The sequence below is a fragment of the Rattus rattus genome, chromosome 5, assembly GCF_011064425.1.
Source record: "Rattus rattus isolate New Zealand chromosome 5, Rrattus_CSIRO_v1, whole genome shotgun sequence".
Lineage (NCBI taxonomy): Eukaryota > Metazoa > Chordata > Mammalia > Rodentia > Muridae > Rattus > Rattus rattus.
The window spans coordinates 82,648,393-82,671,557 of record NC_046158.1 but is presented as its reverse complement, the minus strand read 5'-3'; the positions used below and the strand labels follow the sequence as shown (position 1 = coordinate 82,671,557).

Genomic DNA, 23,165 nt, shown 5'->3' with positions numbered 1-23,165 from the left:
CTCATACCTCGCCATATAAGACATTTTTCAGGTTCTTGTGTAATTACCTCTGATGTTGCATGAAGGTACCTGTGACCATCTTTCTGTTTTAGGAATTTGCTGTTGATCCTGAGAAAATACAGTTATATTCGTTATATCATTCACTCCATCATTATAAATACCATGTTTATCTGATTTGTAAGAACGAGGTAATTTCTTTTTATTTATTTAAAATGAAATAACATGTTTTTCTGAAAATGTGTTTGTTTTGCTTGTTTGGGTTTGTTGTTGATGTTGTTTGTTTTTTTCAAGACAGGGTTTTTCTGTGTAGCCCTAGCTGTCCTGGAACTCACTCTATAGACCAGACTAGCCTTAAACTCAGAGATCTGCCTGGCTCTGTCTCCCAAGTGCTGGGACTAAAGGTGTTCATCACCGTGGCCTGGCTCACTAACACCTCTTCTAACCAGTGTAGTGTAAAGTGTGTGTGTGTGTGTGTGTGTGTGTGTGTGTGTGTGTACGTGTACGTGTACGTGTACGTGTACGTGTACGTGCACGCACGCATTTAAATTTTTTTATTCTATGTGTTCACCTGTATGCATGACTGTGCGTGATTGTAGTTTTCAGAGGTCAGAAGAGGGCATTAGAGCCTCTGGAACCAGAGTACAGACAGTTGTAAGCCACCACATAGATGGTGGAAACCAACCAGGTCTTCAAGAGCAGTAACTGCTCTCAACTGCTGAGCCTTCTCCAGCCTCATAGCGTTAGTTTTATGACTCAGTTTAAATTAGCAGGACTATACCTGATATGCTAGGCAACAGCCTCAGACAAACAGATGTTCCTAAGTCTAAAGGAGGAAGCAAAGATGGTGGATGCAACTTGTGTTGGCTCTTTTGACAGTGATATGAGTTAGCGTTCACATCAGTATTTGTCATTTAGGGGGTGCTAGAGACATAGCTCCCTCAGTGGTTTAGTACATTGGCTGCTCTAAAAGAGGACCTGGGCTCTATAGCACTCATATGGTGGTTCACAACCATCTGTAGCCCGAGTTCCAAGGACTCAGATACCCTCTTATGGCTTCTATAGGCATTAGGTATATGGGTGGGTGCATATATGTGCATTCAGGCAAACACCCTTTATATAAAATAGTATTTGTTATTGGCTTTTAAGACAATTGGAAGGTAATTCGAAATCATGAAGCAGCTGGGTAGCTGGTGGCACATGCCTTTAATCACAGCACTTGGGAGGCAGAGGCAGGAGGATCTCTTGAGTTTGAGGCCAGCCTGGTCTACAGAGCTAGTTCCAGAACAGCCAGGACGACATAGAGAAACCTTGTCTTGAAAAGCAAAATAAAATAAGGCATGAAGCACTTTACCAAGACTTTTACTCTGCCCTGTGGAACCAAAATAACAGGAATTGGTCTTATCCAAACTTACCTGAATAAAAAATATCATTTGCTGTGGCTGGGAGAAGGTGAGTGAAACTGATCAATTGAAAGGCTGGGTCATGGCTCTAAACGCAGCACTCAGGAGGATCACTGTGAATTCAAATCCCAGTCTATATAGTGAGTTCTGGGCTAGCCAAGACTACATAGTAAGGGCCTGTCTCATTTCAAAACAAAAACAAAAACTGTGTGTTTGTAAGGCTTTAGAAAGGATTTAAGTTTAAAGTGGTATGTGTAAATTAATGCAACAATTTATTTTTTTATTTTAGATATCATCTGTACAGAAAAAAAATGAAGATTTAGGACAGGAAGAAATTGTTCAACTTTGTATGAAAAATGTAAAGTGGGTGGAGGACCTATTTGAAAAATTTGGAGAACTTCTAAATCATGTACAACAGAAATGTCCCTAACATTTCCACAGAGTCCACCTTTTTATAGCACTAATGAAGTGTGGAAGGCCATTGTCACAGATCATCCAGTCCTCTGGCAGAGGGGAACTGTGACCAGACAGTGATGCTGCCACAGAAGCAGTCCTTTTATCCTAATGAATGGTTTTTCTATTCTGTAAACTGTGGGTGACTGTAACATTTCACACACATCTTCTGTCAATTGATGAAGCGTGCACTAAGAATAATTTTACTGCTAGAGAAATAACATTCAGGTGATCTGACTTTCCCCCATGACGTGTCAGAAGTGAAGAAGCAGCAGAGAGCGTTCATGTCTGGCCACAGTGCACAAAGTACTGTACGCTGTGGAAGGTGATCTGCTGTGTGGCCTCTCGTATACAAATGTCTTCAGTTTAAGCAGGAAGCTCAGACGCTGCACTCTGCCCTATGGACTCCTTTAACATGTCCGGGAAAAGGTGTGGAACTGTGCAATTCTGTGACTGCTTTGTGTCGAGTTACATTGTGATGGAAAAAAAGTAACTTACTATTTTCCCTATTTCAAAGAAAAGTATTTTTGTTTATAGTGTGTTTTTCCTTTGGAAATTTTTCAATTGTACATTTTATTTTACTAATAGTTGTATTTTTCACAAGAAAATGTGGTTTTAGTTGTTCAATCTGTACTTCATTGTTCTCAGTAGACCCTGTGTGGGTACATGTCATTTACATTGTAGATTCTGTCTGGAAGGGGAAATTTTTGTTCATACCCTTTTGCCATAGAATATTCATTCGGTGCTAGTATTAGTTTAGCTTTATAAGTAGGACTGTGTGAAACACTGCATTTACTTTCATATTTCATAAAATAAATTTCTTACCAATCTAGCACTTGATTTATAATTGATTTGTCAACATAAAAATTAACTATTGCCAGACATAGCAGTTCATGCCTTTAATCCCAGCGCTTGGGAGGCAAGGCAGTCAGATCTCTTGAGTTCAGGCCAACCTGGTCTACATACTGAGCTCCAGGACAGTCAGAGCTACACACTGAGACATTGTCCCCCAGTACTCCCCACTCCCAAAATTAACTACTGATGCAGCTTGGTAGCCCAGTGGGTATAGGCGCTTGCAGCCAAGCGAGAAAACCTGAGTTCCAAGACCCACACTGTGGAATAAGAGAGCCAGCTTCTGCAAAAGTCATGTCCCCACATACACAGATGATCAGGCTGTATGCAGTGTTCCACACAGCTCTACATAAACACACACATACACAGATGATCAGGCTGTATGCAGTGTTCCACACAGCTCTACATATACACACACAGATGATCAGGCTGTATGCAGTGTTCCACACAGCTCTACATATACATATACACACACAGATGATCAGGCTGTATGCAGTGTTGCACACAGCTCTACATATACACACACAGATGATCAGGCCGTATGCAGTGTTCCACACAGCCTTCAGAACTGGAAGTGGGGTTCTCCTTCGGTGCCTTTAACCCGTAAGCACACTAGTGTAGCTTTCTTAAGTTTGATAGAATTTCAAGTGGTTTAGCTGAAACAGTGAATGTATTAGGTTCAACATGACCTTGTGTTGTTTATTTTTGTTGCCAACAGGATGCCTTTTTGGGAAGATTTAGAAGTGTCATTCTGAACGGTCACCTTTTTTAGGATTCTGGAGCAGTTGTAAATCATCAAACCTTTGTTTATTTTACCACCATTTAGTGCCTTACTCCCTATCTAGAAAGCAGTGTTACTGTCCAGTGCCCAAATAAGACATGCTTACATGGACAAACCTGTTGTCTTGACTTTTGAGAACAGACAATTCTTACACTTAAAGCTTCAGTAAGCTGACAAGAGTTGAAGTTAACATGCCACTTGGTTTAAAAATGAACACTGTCAATGAAAATGAATATCCGAGTTAGGCTTACATATTTATTTCTGGTGATTGTCTTATTAAAAGCAATATCCTTAGCATTTTTGCCTGCTGCTTGACTCAGTGGTACCAAGTCATGGGAATTCTCTCCAGGGTCAAATGTTCCATTTTTGAAGGTTTTTTAAAAACCTACTTTGAGAACAGAAGCAACCTGTTAGGCTTATTTTATGTAATGGCGATGCTGTTGGCAAGAGAATGATGGGGCTTCATTTTATAAGCCGAGGAGAGCGGACGCAGCCGTATTCCATCTGACAGCATTGGCCCTGGACACAATATCTTTCCAATGTGGAGCTGACACACCTCTATGCCTTTACCTTCATCTTGAATTAAATATAAGGTACATGTTTGAACCTTTTCATGAATAAATCTCTTAAGGTTAATCTTATAAGAAATACCCATTTCTTTATTGTTTTTGTAGTTTAAAGCAGGGCCTCACACCCTAGCCCAGGCTGGTCTAGAACTCACTGTTTAGGAGTTGGCTCCAAATTCATGGCACCCACCTGTCTCAGCCCCCAGAATATCGGGACCCTAGGCGTGAGCCACCATGTCTGGCTTTCCACTTCTTGAGAGCTGCAGTCGCCCTCTGCCTGTTCACAGCTGCAGTCCTGCGTAAGCCATTTCACGTAGAGAAGACCAGGTCCTGTGATCCTCCTCCCTCGAGACCCTGCTGTTTAGATGCATTTCACCTCCCATTTATTCTTATAGTAGGAAATAATCAGCCTCAGGCCTTAGAGGAAAGTAGGATTATCTCATGTCCTTTATTCTCTATAAGAAGCTAAATAAATGTTTAGTCGGTTAGTGTTCACCAGGGAATCTGAAATGTATGATATACGAAAACAGTTAGGTTGTAGACAAAGAGGTGAAGCACACGTTGACTTAAGCTAGGAAAATGTCAAGAAAGATTGGAGTCTCCTGCCTGGAGAGATCTGGAGGGTTGGGGGTTGTAGCTCAGTGCTTTACACTTGGCTAGGATGTCTGAGGCCCTGGGTTCCCTCCCCAACCCTCATCCCTCAAGCACACAAGATATCTGGGGTAATTTCATGTAAAAGTTATTCTCTGTTGATACCCCAGAAAACTGGTTGCCAAAGGGGCCTCCTTGCCATTTTGATATAACCTAGTTACTACTTGATCCCTAATAAATCTAAATTTATCGTGATTTATCACAGTAAGTTGAACTAGAAACTATCCATTTTCCTATGGTTTTGCCAAATTGAAAATATTGGTAAGATAGATATTAATCGTTTTAAAATGTTTAATAAATTTTCCTATTTTTCAAAGTTCTAAATTTATTTAAATTTCTAAAACTTGAAATTTTATAGATGGGGTTATCCATTAGGGCTATTTTCAAAGCTTCACATTTTTAAGCTAATTGTTTTTTATTAATTTACTGTTTACTTTCCTTGGCAGATAAACGCCAACCTGCAGCTCTAAAGATACAGCTGTACAGCTGTTTCTGTTTTTGTGGGTGTCCGTCACTGCCTCAGATGAGTGGTTGGAGGAAGGGTCTCCTTCCCGGTTTCCTCACAGTTCCCTCTGCACTGCATCCCCAGTGAGATCAGTGTGGGGGTTACTGAGATAGCTGTGTTTCAGGTGTAGGTAACAAAGCTTAGTGTTTTAAATGTTTAGTTTCACAAAAATGCTTTTCAAGTACAGTGAAGTAGCCCAGGAGATGCATTACTCGGACACACAGCTCTTGACATCTGTGTTCACAAGTGCATGTTTTTGGAAATTACCTCTTGAAAAACAACTAAGGCTAAGGATACAAAAACCTGCATTTGTAGTAGTCCAGAATTTTCCATTGGTCCATTATACCATGTATGGAGAGGTGAAGACAATTTTGTATATTTGTTACTAACTCAGATCATTAAAGTGAAAACACTTTTTTTAAACAAAAACAGAATGTGTTTGAATTTTTTGTTTCTCTTTTAAGAATTGAAAGAGACAGGTACTGTATAACTGAAAGCTACACGTCGTGTTCATATTCTTGGAGATACATATAGTATTAGCAGACTAGGGTGTGCAGTGCCAGCACTTGGAAGCAGCTGGAGGCAACTTAAGGCCGCATAGTGAGACCACATCTAACCCGAAACCCGAGTATTTCAAGTGAAGTTATTGTCAACATTTAGTCTCTTAATTCAGGCTATTAAAAACACTGATTGGGGGCTGGAGAGATGGCACAGAAGTTAACACTGGCTGCCTGCTCTTCTAGAGGACCTGGGTTCAATTCCCAACAACCACATGGTGGCTGACAACTGTAACTGTAGTTCCAAGGGATCCAATACCTTCACACATGCATGCAGGCAAAATAGCAATGCACGTAAAATAAAAATAAATTATATGAAAAAATATACCTCTAGGCAAAGCTTTATAACAGAATAATTCAAATTTAAAAACAAAACAAAACAAAACACTGGTTTTTCATCCCCTTACTCAGAAAAAGCCTTACAAGTGCTAGAAAGATGCATGTTCTTGTAGGGGATCTGCATTTGATTGCCAGAGCCCACGTGGTAGCTCACACTCATCCATAAATCTAATCCCCAGGGATCTGACACCCTCTTCTGACCATCACAGACTCCAGGCATGCAAGACATACACAAACACTGTGGTCAAAAACTCAAATCACTTACCTGCCAAAGTACTTCAAGATCCTGTAAATACCCCTAACTCTGCCCTACTGACTGGAAATTGCTTGCAAGCTTGGTGGTCTGAGTTTGATCCCTAGAACCATGCAAAGCTATAGGAACAACTGACTCCACAAAACTGTCCTCTGATCTCCACACGTGCTCCTTGCCATGTTTGCATCCTCTTCCTGTCATACACAAAGTTTAATTAAAACCAATATTACATCTTTTTCTTCCAAATAGGAAGATTTTATTAGAAAACGTGTATATTGGTTCGTTGCTAATGAAAGCAAAAGAAAGAGTGTGGGAAAGAGTAGGCAATCTATAGTTGATGGCTGCCTGAAATGTGCCTTCTGTTCCCAGCATGGCTTTCTACATCACCCTGGGCAGTGCCTCCGCTTTATACATCACCGTGTCCTGTGCCTTGGCTTTGAGAAGTTGTCGGTTTCAAAAAGCACCATGTTTAAATAAAGAGCATGCTCCAAAGTAAAGCTAAACTGGGTTATTGGTCATTTTTAGTTATACATATATCTGCTCTTCAGCTACAATGAATAATTTAGCGCTAAGTGGTTTCAAATGAAAGGAAGGTACAATTACCTATTTGTCTTTTTTTTTTTTTTTTTAAAGATTTATTCATTTATTATATGTAATACAATTTACACCAGAAAGGGCATCAGATCTCTTTACAGATGGTTTGAGCCACCATGTGGTTGCAAATTGAACTCATGATCTCTGGAAGAACAGTAGGGTGCTCTTAACCGCTGAGCCATCTCTCCAGCCCTACCTATTTGTCTTATCTATTTTCTGATGTTAATCAGGAGTCAAGAAATTGCCTTGCTGTATGTTTTACACGTAGCTGCGATGCTTAGAAAGGTGACTTTTTATCCAAACGGAGATTATGATTCTCTAATTTGGCTTCTAGATTTACTATAAGGAAACAAAAAACCTCAGTTAACATGCCCCTGCCCTCTTCACAGCCTTTGCTGTTTTGGACCACCTCTTTTTTTAAAGATGTATACAGGGTTTTTGTCTGTGTGTGTGTGTGTGTGTGTGTGTGTGTGTGTGTGTGTGTGTGTGTGTGTGTGTGTGTATAATCATATTTTGAACTTATTCATCCCCCTAACCCACTGCCCTTCCTCATCTCCTACCTCTCTTTCATTAGTCCTCTTTTCAAATAGTCTTGCCTTCACACATTCCATCACCCTTCCCTGCCCTTTTTTTTTTTTTTAAGATTTATTCATTTATTATATATAAGTACACTGTAACAGTCTTCAGACACACCAGAAGAGGGCATCGGATCTCTTTACAGATGGTTGTGAGCCACCATGTGGTTGCTGGGAATTGAACTCAGGACCTCTGGAAGAGCAGTCGGGTGCTCTTAACCACTGAGCCATCTCTCCAGCCCCTTCCCTGCCCTCTTAAAGGTCTCTTCCCTCATCCCGTTTCTACTTCACGACTACATATGCACACACTCAAATTCCTCATGAGAAAGCAATATCTTGCTTAACATGTCCTCTGGTTCTATCCACATTAGAGGCCTGAGAGTCCATGTGGAAACAGGGCCTCCAAAGAGGTGGTTAAGGTTAAGGGAGGATCCAAGTCCCACAGCAATGGTAGTAGCTTCATTCTTGTTTCATACAGTCCGTGTATGCCAGGCTACCCTCGAGCTCACAGAGTCATCTCGCTCTGCTGGAATTAAGTTGTGGGCCACCACACCCACCGAGAAGAAACAGCAAAGGTATATACACTGAGAAGGCAGCCTTCTGCAAACTGCAGAGAGGTAGGAGAAACCACAGCAGCCAACACTTCAAACTTGTGCTTCCAGCCTTCAGAACTGCTGTGCTCATTTTTCTTGGGGAGATGTAAACAAGTGTCTGTTGGCCGCAGAAAGAGCATAATGAAAGGCCAAAGTGTGGTTCCATGTAAGTCCAGCTTGGTTAGCAGAGTTGATCTGGCTTGTTACAGGAGCATGAAAGACCTTAAAACAGCAACATTAGTGAAAAGTTCCACCCCAGTGTAAATGACAGCTGCTTTTTAAAAATGCATATACACATACATACATACGTACATACATACATACATACATACACACGTGTGTGTGTGTATGAGGATCCCCTGAGTCTAGAGTTACAGGCAGTTCTGAGCTACCTGATATGGGTGCTGGGAATTGAACTTGGGTCCTCTTCAAGAACAGTATAGGGCTTAGCCACTGAGCCTTTCTCCAGCTCCCAGGTGATAGCTTCTTGAAGGTCAATTATTTGAAATATCTCCCTCCCATTCTATTATTTATTCATTTTGTGAGCAGGTGGGTTACAATGCCCTGGATCTTATGTAGACCAGATCACCCTCGACTTTGCATTACCTCCTACTGAGCCTCCCAAGTGCTGGGAGCGAGGGGCCCACCTCCGAGAGTCATGTTCGTATGCCCATCCCACTTTTCTTGTGTGGGGGCTTTCTTGTTTGTTTTTTGGTTTTCGAGTTAAGGTTTCTCTGTGTAGCTCTGGCTGTTTTGCAACTCTGTAGACCAGGCTGGTCTCAAACTCACAGATCCACCCGTCTCTGCCGCCTGCGTGCGGGGATTAAAGGTGGTGGCCACCAGCACCGCTCTTCCTCCCAGCTTCCTTGTCCTTGCTGTTTGCATCGTACACTTCTGTGCTTCTATTTTCAGTCAATTTATGCATCTATTGGCTCTGTGAATTGAACCTCCGGGACCTTGTGTAAGCCAAGTATGTACCACTTGCTTATACTCCTACCAAATACATTTATTTTTACGGATATTTTGCCTCCATGTATGTCTGTGCACCATTGGCATATGGTGCCAGGCCAGGAGAGGGTGCCCAATCCCCTGAAGCTAGAGTTACACATGGTGTGAGCCACCTCATGGGTGCTTCCAATAGAACCTAGTCCTCTGCAAGGGCAGCAAGTGCCCCGTCCTCGTTTGACATCTCTAGTCTTCATTTGTTTACTTTTTGTTTGTTGACGTAGGGTCTCCCTGTAGCCCAGACTGGACCTGAACTCATAATATTAATCCTTCTTCAGGTCCCTCTATGAGGAGATTACAGCTGTGTTTCACCAAGTCTAAACTAAGGAAATATTTAATTTTTCTTTGTGTTTTGAGATAGGCTCTCTCTACATAGCTCTGGCCATCCTAGAACTCACTGTGTGGATCAGGCTGGCCTTGAACCCACAGAGAGAGATCTGTCTGCTTTTGCCTCCCGAGTGCTGAGACAAAAGGCACATGACACCATGCTTGGCCAGTAAATATTTCCTAATATAGCCTTTAAATTTTTTTGCACTATAATTTTTGTTTTGGCCGATTGCTCTAGAAATATATATATATATATATCTTACCAAAGTCTGCTTCGGATGTATGATTTATGAACCTGGTAATGTATGGAAACGTCACCTCACATAGCTCTAGTCCCTTTCTCCCTCTTCTGTTGTATTGTGATACACACTGCCTCCCCAATGTGAGGATCCTAACAATGCAATTCTGTGGTTACTAGTTTATCATTGGAGTTAGTTCCTTAGCACAATACAGCTTTGCTTCCACATAACTCTACACATATCATATAATTGCTTTTAAAATCATCTTAATAGGGCTTGCCTAGCCTGTATGAGGTCCTTGGTTGGATCCCCAACATTCAAATTAAGTAAGCCGGCAAAATAAGAACCACCCACTACCTTCAGGAGGCCACCTCACGGGCGCTACTATAGAACCTGGTCCTCCCCCCGCAGGGGCAGCAAGTGCTCAGGCCTCTTTGGTATTTCTGATCTTCTCTTTGTTTACTTCTTTGCTGAGACAGGGTCAACAACAGAGACAACTGGATCTCTGAGTTTGAGGTCAGCCCTGTCTAGAGAGCTCCAGGTCACTGAGGACTCCATAATAAGACTGTGTCTCACAAGAAAAACTGGGCTGGGGGCTGGAGAGTTGGCTCAGCAGTTAAGAGCACTTGTTTCCCCAAACCCAGACAATATTGCTGATGCCAAGAAGAGCATGCTGACAGGAGCCTGATACAGCTGTCTCCTGAGAGGCTCTGCCAAAGCATGACAAATACAGAGGTGGATGCTCACAGCCAACCATTGGACTGAAAACAGGCCCCCAATGTAGGAATTAGAGAAAAAACTGAGGTAGTTGAAGGGGTTTTCAACCCCATGGGAAGAACAACAACATCAACCAACCAGACTCCCCAGAGCTCCCAGAGACTAAACCACCAACCAAAGAGTCACATGGAGGGACCCATGGCTCCAGCCACATATGTAGCAGAGGATGGCCTTGTCGGGAATCAATGAGAGGAGAGGCCCTTGGCCCTGTGAAGGCTTGATGCCCTCGTGTAGGGGAATGCCAGGGCAAGGAGATGGGAGGGAGTGGGTGGGTGGGTGCAGGAACACGCATAAAGGCAGGGGGAGGGAGAAAGGGATAGGGGGATTTCAGAGGGAAAACCGGGAAAGGGGATAACATTTGAAATGTAAGTAAAGAAAGTCATCCAATTAAAAAAAAAAAAAAAAAGCACTTGCTTCCTCTTCCAGAAGACATGGGTTTAATTCCCAGGACCTACACAGTGGCTGGCACCATTCAGAATTTGAATTCCGGGGCATGTGACAGCCAGTCCTAAAGTTGACAGGCACCAGGCACACACATAGTGTACACATCCACACATAGGCAGACACAATATGCATATGATAATTCTGGGGGGAAAAGTTGATGGCACCTGAGAAATTCCAGCAAAGAATGCATATAGGGATACACAAGTAGAAGAATAAAATTTAAAAATAAAAATAATATTTGACTGGCAAGATGCCTCAGCAGGTAAAGGCTGATAACCTGAACTCTATTCTTGGGGCCTACAGTGTAAGGATTTCTCAGAAGTTGTCCTCCTGGTTTCTACATGTTCAGTGACTTCTCTACACACACACACACACACACACACACACACACACACACACACACACACACTGTAAAAAGCACTTAAAATAATCAGATTCTTTTTGTTTGTTTTTGTTTTTCTATTTATTTATTTATTTATTTATTTATTTATAATAATATATAAGTACATTGTAGCTGTCTTCAGACACACCAGAAGAGGGTCTCAGATCCCATTACAGATGGTTGTGAGCCACCATGTGGCTGCTGGACTCAGGACCTCTGGAAGAGCAGTCAGTGCTCTTAACCACTGAGCCATCTCTGCAGCCCTTGTTTTTCAAAGTAGGGTTTCTCTGGGTAGCCCTGGCTGTCCTGAAACTCACTCTGTAGACCAGACTGGCCTCAAACTCAGGAAGTCCACCAGCCTCTGCCTCCCAGTCACTGGGATTAAAGGCATGTGCCACTACTTTCTGGCTCTTTTAAAACTATTATCAAATAAAAATGTTAAAAAAGAGGGGTTAGGGGACTTATGGACAGGAAACCAGGAAAGGGAATAACATTTGAAATGTAAATAAGAAATATCCAATTTTTTTAAAAAAGGAAAAAAAGAATTTAAAGAAAACATATAATAATAATAATAATAATAATAATAATAATAATAATAGAATGTTAAAAAAGAGCAGGAGTTAAGAGCTCATACTGCTCTTTGCATAGGATCTGAGTTCAGTACTCATGTCAAAAGGTTCCCAATGACTGTGACTCCAGCTCTGGGGATAAAAGGAGACCCTAGTGTCCACAGACACCCACACACGTGAACTAACACCATCCCTACCCACCATCACAAAAGTGTGCACACATACACTCTTAAAAACAATACAAATAAAAAGATGTTAGAATGGCAACAACACTTAAAGTCTCTATGATCACCACGATCACCTGTGGCCTTACTCCTTTCCCAGCTAGGAAAGGAGATTGATTCTACTAGGAATCTCAGAAGACCTCCAGTCCCAAATCTTTGAGAGCTAGACTTTTTTTTTTTTTTTTTTTTTTTTTTTCTTCTTTTCTATTTTTCGGAGCTGGGGACCAACAGGGCCTTGAGATTGCTAGGCAAGTGCTCTACCACTGAGCTAAATCCCCAACCCCGAGAGCTAGACTTTTTAACTGTAGTCGTTGTAATCCTGTCAGATGTGCCTCAGGAACCAATGCCTGATCTCAGGAAATGCTTTAGCAACTGGAGACAATGACTTCAAAACCCACTGTAATCCTAAACGGGACAATAGTACGGACAAGAGAATGTCCCCTCCTTTGGGAAGCCCTTACCAACTTGGGTTTGTCTTATTGTTCCTCAGCAATCCTAACTGTGATTAGAATCTACAACACAATCTCCTAATGACCTCCAACTCTGCCCAGACTGACTGCTTCCTCCTGAAATTCTTTTGTAGTGAAGCCAAGACTCAGGGATCATTTGAATTAAGGGTGGTCCCAGTGGAACTGCACCTCAGACCCCACCAGTGCTAACAGTCCTCATTCTTTCCTGGGTTTGAGACTGGTTTATGTAATTGACTGGTTGGGTTACTGGTTTAGTGAATTCCCCATCTCCACTCCACAGCATGGAGTCTCTGATGTCTGCTTCTCCTGTGTGCAGCTGCTGCTCCCACACCTGTGTGACAAACTCCCCTAATTAATGACCTGTTCTATCATCTTCATCAGTGACACCCAGAGTCAGTTTTCCTACAAACTAAACAAATCAAGGTCATTTAAGGGAAGTTTTTGACCTTTGTTCCAACTCAGACACTGCCCAGCTCACAGACTGTATCTTGAATCTCCTCCTCCTGTGCTCCTGCCACAGCCCCTTCCTACTGTTCTTGTATCTTCAGGCTTGATCCTCTCTTCTCTTGTTGCATGAAAGTCAGTTCCTTTCATTAGAAATTATCTCTCCCCTCCCCAATCTCCAGTGAGGCAGGGTTTCTCTGTATAGTTCTGGCTGTCCTAGAACTCATTTTGTAGACTAAGCTTGCCTCAAACTCAGAGCCCTGCTTGGCTCTGGGTTTAAAAGCGTGATGTGTCTGAAGACAGCTACAGTGTACTCATATGCATTAAATAAATAAGTAAATAAATAAATAAATAAATACTTTTAAAACAGATAATAAATATCAAAATAATATAAAAGCATAATGCAATGAAAATGAAGTTATAATTTTAATGCTATATATAAAATAACAAATGTTTTACTTTCTTTTCATGTTCAGTTTTTTCTTTATATATATATATGTATATATATAAGAGTTATAAATATTAAATCTCATGATATGACTTATTTTTCTTTAAAGATTTATTTGTTCATTGTTTGTTTGTTTATGTATGTGAGTACACTATTGCTGTCTTCAGACACACCAGAAGAGAGCATCAGATCCCATCACAGATGGTTGTGAGCCACCATGTGGTTGCTGGGAATTGAACTCAGGACCTCTGGAAGAACAGTGAATGCTCTTAACCGCTGAGTCATCTATCCAGCCCATGACTTACTTTACTGAGAACAATAAAGCCTCTCTCCTTCAGTTGAGAATTGAACATTTGTTGAAAAATGCAAGAACACTATCATATTCAGTTTTTATTTATTTATTTGCTGGCTTTTTTGAGACAGGACCTCACTATGTAGCTCTGGCTGTCCTGGAACTCAGTCTGTAGACAAGGCTAGCATCAAGCTAGCCAAGGTCCACCTGCCTCTGCCTCCATGGTGCTGGACTAAAGAGTGTATTCTATGCACACTCAGACACATTTTTTTTTATTTTTTAATTTTTGGTTTTTTCAAGACAGGGTTGTGGCCCTGATTGTCCTTCAACTTGCTCTGTAGATCAGGCAGGCCTCAAACTCAGATATCTGCCTACCTCTGCCTCCCAGGTGCTGGGATTAAAGGCTTGTGCCACAACCATGCCTGGCTTCCAGCCATTTTTTCTTTAGGATCCTGGGAATCAAACTCAGGTCTTTGTACCTGGTCAGCAAGCATGACTTTTTTTTTTTAAACTGACTGCCAGCCATCTCCCCAGCCCTGTTGATCAGGTTTTTAACAGCAATAAATTCAAATTTCTAAGTAAATGTTGGACAGATTCAATGGGAAATTTCTAATGTCTAGCACTGAGTTTTGGAATGACAGGAAAGCTACTAGCAATAATACAGACCTATCTTGGAGAAATATTTTATACTTAAAATGATCAAACCCTTCATATTGTAAGTGTTTTGTAAGTAATAAAAACTTTGACTAATTACCCCACCATAGCGCTCAGATATCACTGTATTAAGTACACACTTTGTGTAGTCCTGGTTGTCCTGGAAGTTGATCTATAGTCTAGGGTTGCCTCGAACTCAGAGACCTGTCAGCTTCTGCTTTCAGAGTTCTGGGATTAAATATGTGCACCACTGCCAGGCACTTTTTAGTTTTTCTATGCATTGGTTGCTATGTTTTTAAGACGTAAGGCAAAAAAAAATATTAAAATATGAAATGTACGCTTAAACATACAGTAAGTTGCTTTTAGTATATTTCACCCTTAATTCCAGAAAAGTTCACCAGTCTAGAAAGAAATCCCCTATCTTTTTTTTTTTTTTTTTTAAAGATTTATTTATTTATTATATATAAGTACACTGTAGCTGTCTTCAGATACACCAGAAGAGGGCATCAGATCTCTTTACAGATGGTTGTGAGCCACCATGTGGTTGCTGGGAATTGAACTCATGACCTCTGGAAGAGCAGTCGGGTGCTCTTAACTGCTGAGCCATCTCTCCAGCCCCCCCCCTATCTCTTATTATTCGTTAATGAAACAATCTCCCAACATCCCGTGGAACCACTTGTCTGCCTTCTCCATGAATCTGTACATTCCGCATGACCGATAGACACTGATCTAGTGATGGTGCCACATCAGACGTATGGCCTTTCGTGTCTGCGTTCTTTCACTTGACTAGTTTCACGAGTCATCCGCATGGTAATCTGCATTACTTCTTCACTGGACCCTTGGGCTTAGTATTCCTGTATAAATATGCCACATTTGCTTATCTTAGTGCATGAACACTTGGGTGGATTCCCCTTCTTAGCTGTCACACACAGCACTGCTTGGGACATTCATAGACCGGTTTATGGTGACCATCTTCTTTTCATTAGCTTGAGCATACACCTTGACCTGCACTGTCTAAGCCCTATGGTAGCTGTAACTTTTCTGAGAAATTGCCAAACTTTTTTGCAAAGTGGTTTTGCTAAGCCTGGCACAGCCCTACTCTAGCCAGTGCTTGGGAGGCTGAGGCAAGAATGCTTTAGGAGGTCAGTTAGGGCTACACAGGATGGCCCTGTCTCAGGAAAACACAAACAAGGGTACAAGTGAAATAGCTCAAGGGTTAAAGTGCTTGCTGTGTAGCCTAAGAACTAATGTAAAAATGCTACTGAGGGTGTGGTAGCTTGTCTGTAATTCAACCCTCATAAGGCAGAGATGTGTGACCCTAGGTGACTAAGTCAACTAGACATGGCCATGACCTCTAGATTTGACTGACGGACTCTGCTTCAATGAATAAATTGGAAGATCAATAGAGGAAGATTCCTGGCATCAGCTTCAGGCCTCACGTGCATGTGTGTCCACATACATTTGAACAGACATGTACCTGTGTTCATAGATACACACATACATCAAACACACATATGACAACAAAAACAAAGTGTCTTTGATAGTTTATATTTCCATAACCATGTTTTAGGGGTTAATTTCTCCACATTCTTAGAAACAAGTATTGCCATGTGTGTGTGTATATATATATACATATATATGTATATGTATATATATATAATATATATATATGTGTGTGTGTGTGTGTGTGTGTGTGTGTGTGTGTGTGTTTATAGTAATTTTTGGTTTTCTTCTCCCTCCCCACCCCCTCTTTGAAACAAGGTCTTACTGTATAGCCCCAGTGGGCCTAGAACTCACTATATAGACCACACTGGTCTTAAACTCACTGATTCAAGTGCCTCTGCCTCCTGAGTGCTATGATTAAAGGCATGAACCACCACACCCAGCATAAAATATACTTTAAATTGGCCTATTTTTCTTAATTTAGGGGGAAATAACCTAAAAGTCATTGCAACATTTCTGAATGATTTTTCTTAAATCACCTGCTGAATAACAGAAATAACAATTTTTCCAAAACTGCTGTTTAAGTGGATCTCTTAGAGTTGTAGGCTATCCTAGTCTACAGAGTGAGCTCTAGGCCAGCCTGATCCACAGAGTGAGACACTGTCTCAAGTCAAAAAAATGGAAAAATAAACAAAAGAAAGAAAAGGTAAAACGGCCATCTCTCCCAAACATATTATCATGGTATAGAAATCAAGATGTTAGGAACAGACCAGTGGATCAAAACAGCCCAGAAAGAACCCCAAGTATATGGTCTACTGATTTTGATCAGGGATGTCACATCTTCACTACAGGGAAATTATCTTTTAAACAGCATTTGTAAACTGAATGGCCATCTTCAAATGAATATACCTGATGTATATCATATATATATACATATATATATATCCTTATATCATACACAAAAATTAATTCAAATGGATTAAAAGCCTAAATCTATGGCCTAAAACTATAAAACTTCTGTAAGAAAACATAAATGGACAGTGTCATGATAGTCTACTTAGCAATGACTTCTAAGACATGACATGAAAAGCAGGGGAAAAGCAGACACCAGGATGTTCCTCCTAATCCTAGCACAGGGCTGAGACAGGCAGATCTCTGTGAGTTTCAGATCAGCCAGAGGTTCCTCAGGGGTCCCTATTTCAAACAAATAAACAAAAACTTAGGCACATGATCCTAGCTACACAGGAGTTAGAGGCCAGTCTAGGCTGCATGAGACTTAGTGTCACATACAACAAAAATACAGGGAACAAAAGCAAAAGACAGACATGTTGCATGCAAGACACTTTTGCACATCAGAGGAAACAGCAAATTGAAATCTCCCATGTAGGAAGAGTTAAAGCCTATGAAATATATAACAGGGAGCCAGGGATACCAGCTCAATTGACAGCCTTGGTTCTAACCCTCACCACTCAAGAGAAGGAAGCAGAAAGATCAGAAGTCCAGGGCTGGAGAGATGGCTCAGCGGTTAAGAACACCGACTGTTCTTCCAGAGGTCCTGAGTTCAATTCCCAGCAACCACACGGTGGCTCACAACCATCTGTAATGGGATCTGATGCCCTCTTCTGGTGTCTGAAGGCAGGTACAGTATACTCACATGCAATAAATAAATAAATAAATAAATAAATAAATAAATAAGATCAGAAGTTCAAAGTAATCCTTAAGAGTTTCAGGCTAGCCTGGGCCATATGAGACCTTGTCAATAAATAAATGAACAAATAGTAAAAATAATTGCAAATCACAAGTCTAATAAAGTGTTACAAGTCTAATAAAGTGTTACTGTTGGAAAGAAGAGCCATGATTCAACAACAACAAAAACAAACCATTAACCTGGGCTGGAGAGATGGCTCAATGGATAAGAGCACTGGCTGCTCTTCCAGAGGTCCTGAGTTCAATTCCCAGAAGCTCACCATTTGTAACTTGAGTTCCAGGGGCTCCAACAACCTCTTCTGGTCTGGGGCACCAGGCCTTATGTAGTACACAGACAGACAGACAGACATGAAGGCAAAACATCTGTAGACTTATCCAAAAGAAATTAATAATCTCAAAAGTGAGCTAATTCAAAGATGAGCAAAAGATACAACCTTCTGTTTCTCACAGAAGCCATAGAAATACCCAATAAGCATATGAAATAATTCTCAACATCATGTCAGCAATCCCAGCATGCAGGAGGTTTCAGCAAGAAGATCCCAAGCTTGAAGAACTGTGATCCTACCTCAAAACAAAGCAAAAACAAACCTGGGGATGAGACAGGGAGGCACAGTGCTTTCTATGACAAGGCTCTGAATACCAGCCCAGCACTGGAAAACAGAAGATTCTCCCTAACACTAAATCATTAAAGACTTACAAAATCTAAAATGTCTGAGACGGAGAAGCCTGTAGACTGTTGGTGAAAATGGCATAACCATTACTGATAAAGGAGAGAGGCTCCTCAAAGACTAACAAACGAACACCTAAACAAAATTGCAGGTCTGGGGATCGAACCAAGGAATCTCTTTGAGCAGAGGGAACTTTGGTTTTTTTCATATAATAATAATATAAAAATATTTGCATACCCTTGTTCACTGGAGCATTAAGTATCAAAAAGTGGAAACAGCCAGGTGGTGGTGGTGCATATCTTTAAATTTCAGCACTTGGGAGGCATAAGCAGGTGAATTTCTGTGAGTTCGAGACCAGCTTGAGCTAGAGTGAGTTCCAGGACAGCCAGGGCTATGCAGAGAAATCTTTTCACAAACAAACAGGACCAGTTGGAATATCCACTGATAGATGAGTGGCCAAAACAAAACAAACAAACAAACAAACAAAAAACCCAAAGCAAAAACAACTGACAGACAACAAACAAACTGATAGATAACAAACAAACAACAAGAAAAAAAAAACTGACCAACCAAAAACCAGTGTCTTTCAGACACAACAGGGCAGGTACACATATGAAATCAGTAATTCTGACAGCAGGCATTAAATGTGGTGCACAAACTCAAGTCAAAAAGAGGGGAAGGAAGGTGGGCACAAAGTCCCGCTCCTGACTGAGGAGCTATTGGCTTTTTGTTTGGTTTTCAGTTTCTTTGTTTTTTCAGGCAGGGTTTCTCTGCGGAGCCCTGACTGTCCTGGATCTCTGTAGATCAGGCTGTCTTCAAACTCCAAGATTTGCCTGCTGAGTGCTGGGGTTAAAGGTGAACCATCACAACCAGGCTGGGGCTAATGGGTTTTGGTAACTGCTGGGAGCAGGGGAGTCAGGTTTCTTTAAAGGCACGACCCTGGTATATGAACCAGTCTAAGGCAGGTCCTGTGGCGATACGAACTGGCTTCACGGATCCAAAAGAGCAAGTGCACACTCGAGAGTGTGCCCTCAAACACATACAAAACTGGGTGGGTAGGGAGGTGGGGATGAATTGAGAATGTGATAGAATATGTTTTTAAATTTTTATTAATTCAGGTGTATGGTTGATTTGCCTGCCAGTATGTCTGCATGACGGCGTCAGAAGCCCTAGAACTGGAGTTATAGATGGGTGTGAACTGCCATGCAGACGCTGGGAATTAAACCCTGGTCCTCTGGAAGACAAGCCAGTGCTCTTAAACTACCGACCTCTCAGCCTCTATTATTCTGTCTGAAAAGAAAAAAGGAGCTAGTCTTAGTTTGGGTTTCTATTGTGATGAAACAGTGACCAAAAGCAACTAGATGAGGAAAGGGTTTATTTTCACCTCACAGGTCATCACCCACGAGAAACCAAGGCAGGCACTGACAGAAACTGATATAGAGGCCATGAAAGTGCAGCTTACTGGCCTGCTCAGCCTGCTTTCTTATAGAGCCCAGAACCACCGGCCCAGGCAGGGCTCGGTCCACAGTGGGCTGGGCCCTCCCACATCTCTAATAAGGAAACCGTCCTGCGGGCTTGCCTGAGGCTGGATCTTATGAATGCCTTTGTTCAGATGAGAATGATATAGGTGGTAAGCACCTGTACTCGGGGCTAGTCAGGAGACTGGGGCAGAAGGATTGCTTGGACTCAGGAATTCAAGGCCAACCTACACGTGCTTTTAACCCCAGCACTCTTAGCAGACAGAGAGAGACAAGCAGATCTCTGTGAGTTCATGGCTAACCTGGTCTCCGTAGAAAGGTCCTAGCCAGCCAGAGCAACATCGTGAGACCCTGTTTAAAGTAAATAAAATAAAAAGCAGAAAACCTTTAAGTTGAAAAAGAAATGATAATAAAACCTGCCTGAAACTAGAGGTGTGGCTCAGTGATACAGGAATTGTGAACATGCGATTCCCAGGGTTGTTTTGTCCTAGCTCTAAAAACAGACAAACGAAAACTACAAAAGACGTCCCCAGGCATCGCTGTTTTACACTGCTGCAGAAAACAGGAGATCAATCCTCCCCACCCCCACCCCCATCGTGCCAGAACAGAATAGATGAATGAATCATGAACTTTCTGTTCTGTTTCCTACCTCCTGACTAGCTCGGACTTGTTCTTAGACCACTTTACATCAAGTGAAGATCTTCCCATAGGCTAGACATAGCTAATGATGAAAGTGATTTTCAAGCATTCTGAACAAGGAATAAAGACGGTGAGCCAGCCCTGGTGGAATGTGCCCGTACTCCTAGCACTTGGGAGGCTAGGGATCTCAAGTTCAAGGCTAGCCTGAGCCACATGTGGAGTGGGGGGAGACACAAGACAAACCTCCAGACAAAAACTAATCTGCAACATTAACGTCTGGGTGCATGATGACAATATTTTTTCTTTTTATAATTTTTTTCGTTTATTGAATATTTTCTTTATTTACATGTCAAATGAAAAAAATTTCCTTTTCATTCCCTTTCCCATTTTCCCATTCAGCAACCCCCTATCCCATTCTTCCTCGCCCTTCTTCTATGAAGGTGCTCCCCACCCAGCCACCCACCCACTCACTCCCTCCTCCCTGCCCTAGCGTTCCCCTATACTGGGGCATCCAGCCTTCACAGGACCGAGGACCTCCATGCCAGTATTTTTACAATATAGAAAGAAAAGGCAAAATTGGCCAAAGGCTGTGCAGCTGTTCACGGAATTAAAAAGGGATGGAGAGGAAAGACACTTACTGTTGGTGACACTTGCTAGTTTCAAGAGAAATTCAAGATTCTTTTTTTGGGTTGGGGATTTAGCTCGGTGGTAGAGCGCTTGCCTAGCAAGCGCAAGGCCCTGGGTTCAGTCCCCAGCTCAGAGAAAAAAAAAAAAAAAAAAAGATTCTTTTTTTGGTGGTTCCTAAACAAATTTTTAAAACTTATGAGGTTGGTGTGCTGGCACCTACTGAGAATAAAACCCAGGGTCTTATGCATGGTAGACAATTATTCTACCACCAAACTCCTACATCCCCGGCCCAAAGGTGATTTCTTTCAGAACTTTATATTTTGATTAGAACAACCAAAGCATCCATTCCATTCCTAAGACTACACAGATGGGAGAGAAACCCGAGAGGTTCAACTGTGCTCACTTACCTGGCTGATTTTCCAGTTTGGTAGGAATTAAGACATATGTGTGCTGAAAGATTATCTATACAAATGGGACCCGGGTGGTGGTGGTGATGCCTGTAATCCCAGCATTTGGGAGGCTGAGAGAGTAGCACTCTCACAAGTTTGAAGCTAGCTTGAGCTATACATATGGTGAATTCCAATCCACCATAGGTTACACAGCAAAACCCTACTTCAACACAAAATATAAATGAATAATAATGTGTTTAATAATTGCAACAAATGGGAAAATTTGTGTAATGAAGGTGGGAAGAGGGTTAAGTCTCAATGTAGATAGAAAATGCCAGCATTCTAACTAGACTAGACAAACAGCACAAACACGTGAAAAACGCCTCAGGATTACATAAAATGTTAAAAATAGTCACTAGGCAAATCTGCCTTTTTCAAAAGATCGACTGTTTTATTCGTTGGTATTTATTTTCCAGGATGGAGAAATGGCTCAATGGTTAAAGAGAACTTGCTGTGTTACTATGACCATGAAGAGTTCGGAGTCTGCAGAGGACAGAAGAGGGCATCAGAAACCCTGGGGCGGGAGTTACAGACCAGTGGTTGTGAGCAGGTTCAAAGGTACTGGGAACTGAACTCTGATCCTTTGCTAGTACAGCAAGAGCTCTTATCTGCTGAATCATCTCTGTAGCCCTCCTGTTAACATTTCTTCTAGGCTCCGCCCCACAGTTACCTGGCAATAGCCAGGTGTGCTTGACCCACTGCTTGCCCCCTCCTTACTCTCTTACCATCTTACCCACTTCCCTCTCTGTCCCTTCTCTCCCTATTCCACTCCCCGTCTCCACATGCTCATGGCCGACCTCTACTACCTACTCAACTCCCCTCCCCATTCCCTAAATAAACTCTGTACTATATCCGTCCTAGGGCTGGTACCTCAGGGGAAAAGGATACCTCAGCATGGGCCGGCAGAGGGACCCCCTTCCACCTCTCCTTACCTCATTCTACCAACGTATCCCTTCCTTCATTTTTTATAAAACTCAACATCCCCCTCCCCCAAAAGATGTAGGAAGCTATATAAAAGGCGAACAGTTGTGAGCAGATGCCTTTATTCTTACCACTTAGGAGATAGAGGTAGCCAGAGATTTTTGATTTCGTGGCCAGTCTAGTCTACACAGCAAATTCTAGGACGGTCAGATCCTGACTTTCTTCAAAAGAAGGGGGTGGGGCGGGATGGACATGCATCCGGCAGTTGGGTTAATGGTCTCCAACATCATTCAACCTTGCGAACTTAACCCAGCACTGGGTCCTTGGTTTCCCTACGTCACCTACCAAAGAAACCAAAAAGCTTTCAGCTGCAACCCTCTCTCCTTCCCCCTCCAGTTTGCTCTTCCGTGCTCCCCTTTCCGCAGCATGCCCGGTGTTCACCAGACCCAGGGTTAATTTAGAATCAACACAGATTTCCTTGGCAGGCAGCCCCATGATCTTTCGTTGTTGCGGTCCTCTGACCTCTAGACATTGCTCTCCTGGGCTAGATAAGATTTTGTTTGTTCTTTAGAGGGACGGGATGGAAAAAACTCCAAGCATTTATTATCGTGACACACTTGGGAGCATTTATGGTCCAAATACTAATCGCAGAACGTCAGTTCTGGTAATCCTCATTAAAAGCCCAGCCAACCTGGTCCTATTACTCGCAGGTGAGGGCACTGAGACCCGGAGCAATAAGGCTCGGGCTGGGTGAGGGCAGACCCCAGAGGGACACCCTTAGACACAGAGGGTCTAGCCTCGGGCTAGTACTGACTACTACTGGAAAAGCCACCGCCGGC

At 42.1% G+C, this 23,165-nt stretch overlaps 1 protein-coding gene across 2 annotated transcripts in view; it reads left to right on the top strand.

Annotated features, from left to right (window-relative positions):
• The window catches only part of Qser1 (glutamine and serine rich 1), a 43,107-nt gene extending 37,470 nt beyond the window's left edge, over positions 1-5,637 (top strand). The window contains exons 10-11 of one of the 2 annotated variants that reach the window (XM_032903837.1): positions 93-188; positions 1,690-5,637. In XM_032903837.1, coding sequence (XP_032759728.1) covers positions 93-188; positions 1,690-1,830 — 237 coding nt within the window. In that variant the 3' untranslated portion in view covers positions 1,831-5,637. The remainder of the gene's footprint in view (positions 1-92; positions 189-1,689) is intronic. The other variant, XM_032903838.1, reaches the window with a different exon arrangement.
• Positions 5,638-23,165: the final 17,528 nt, after the last annotated feature.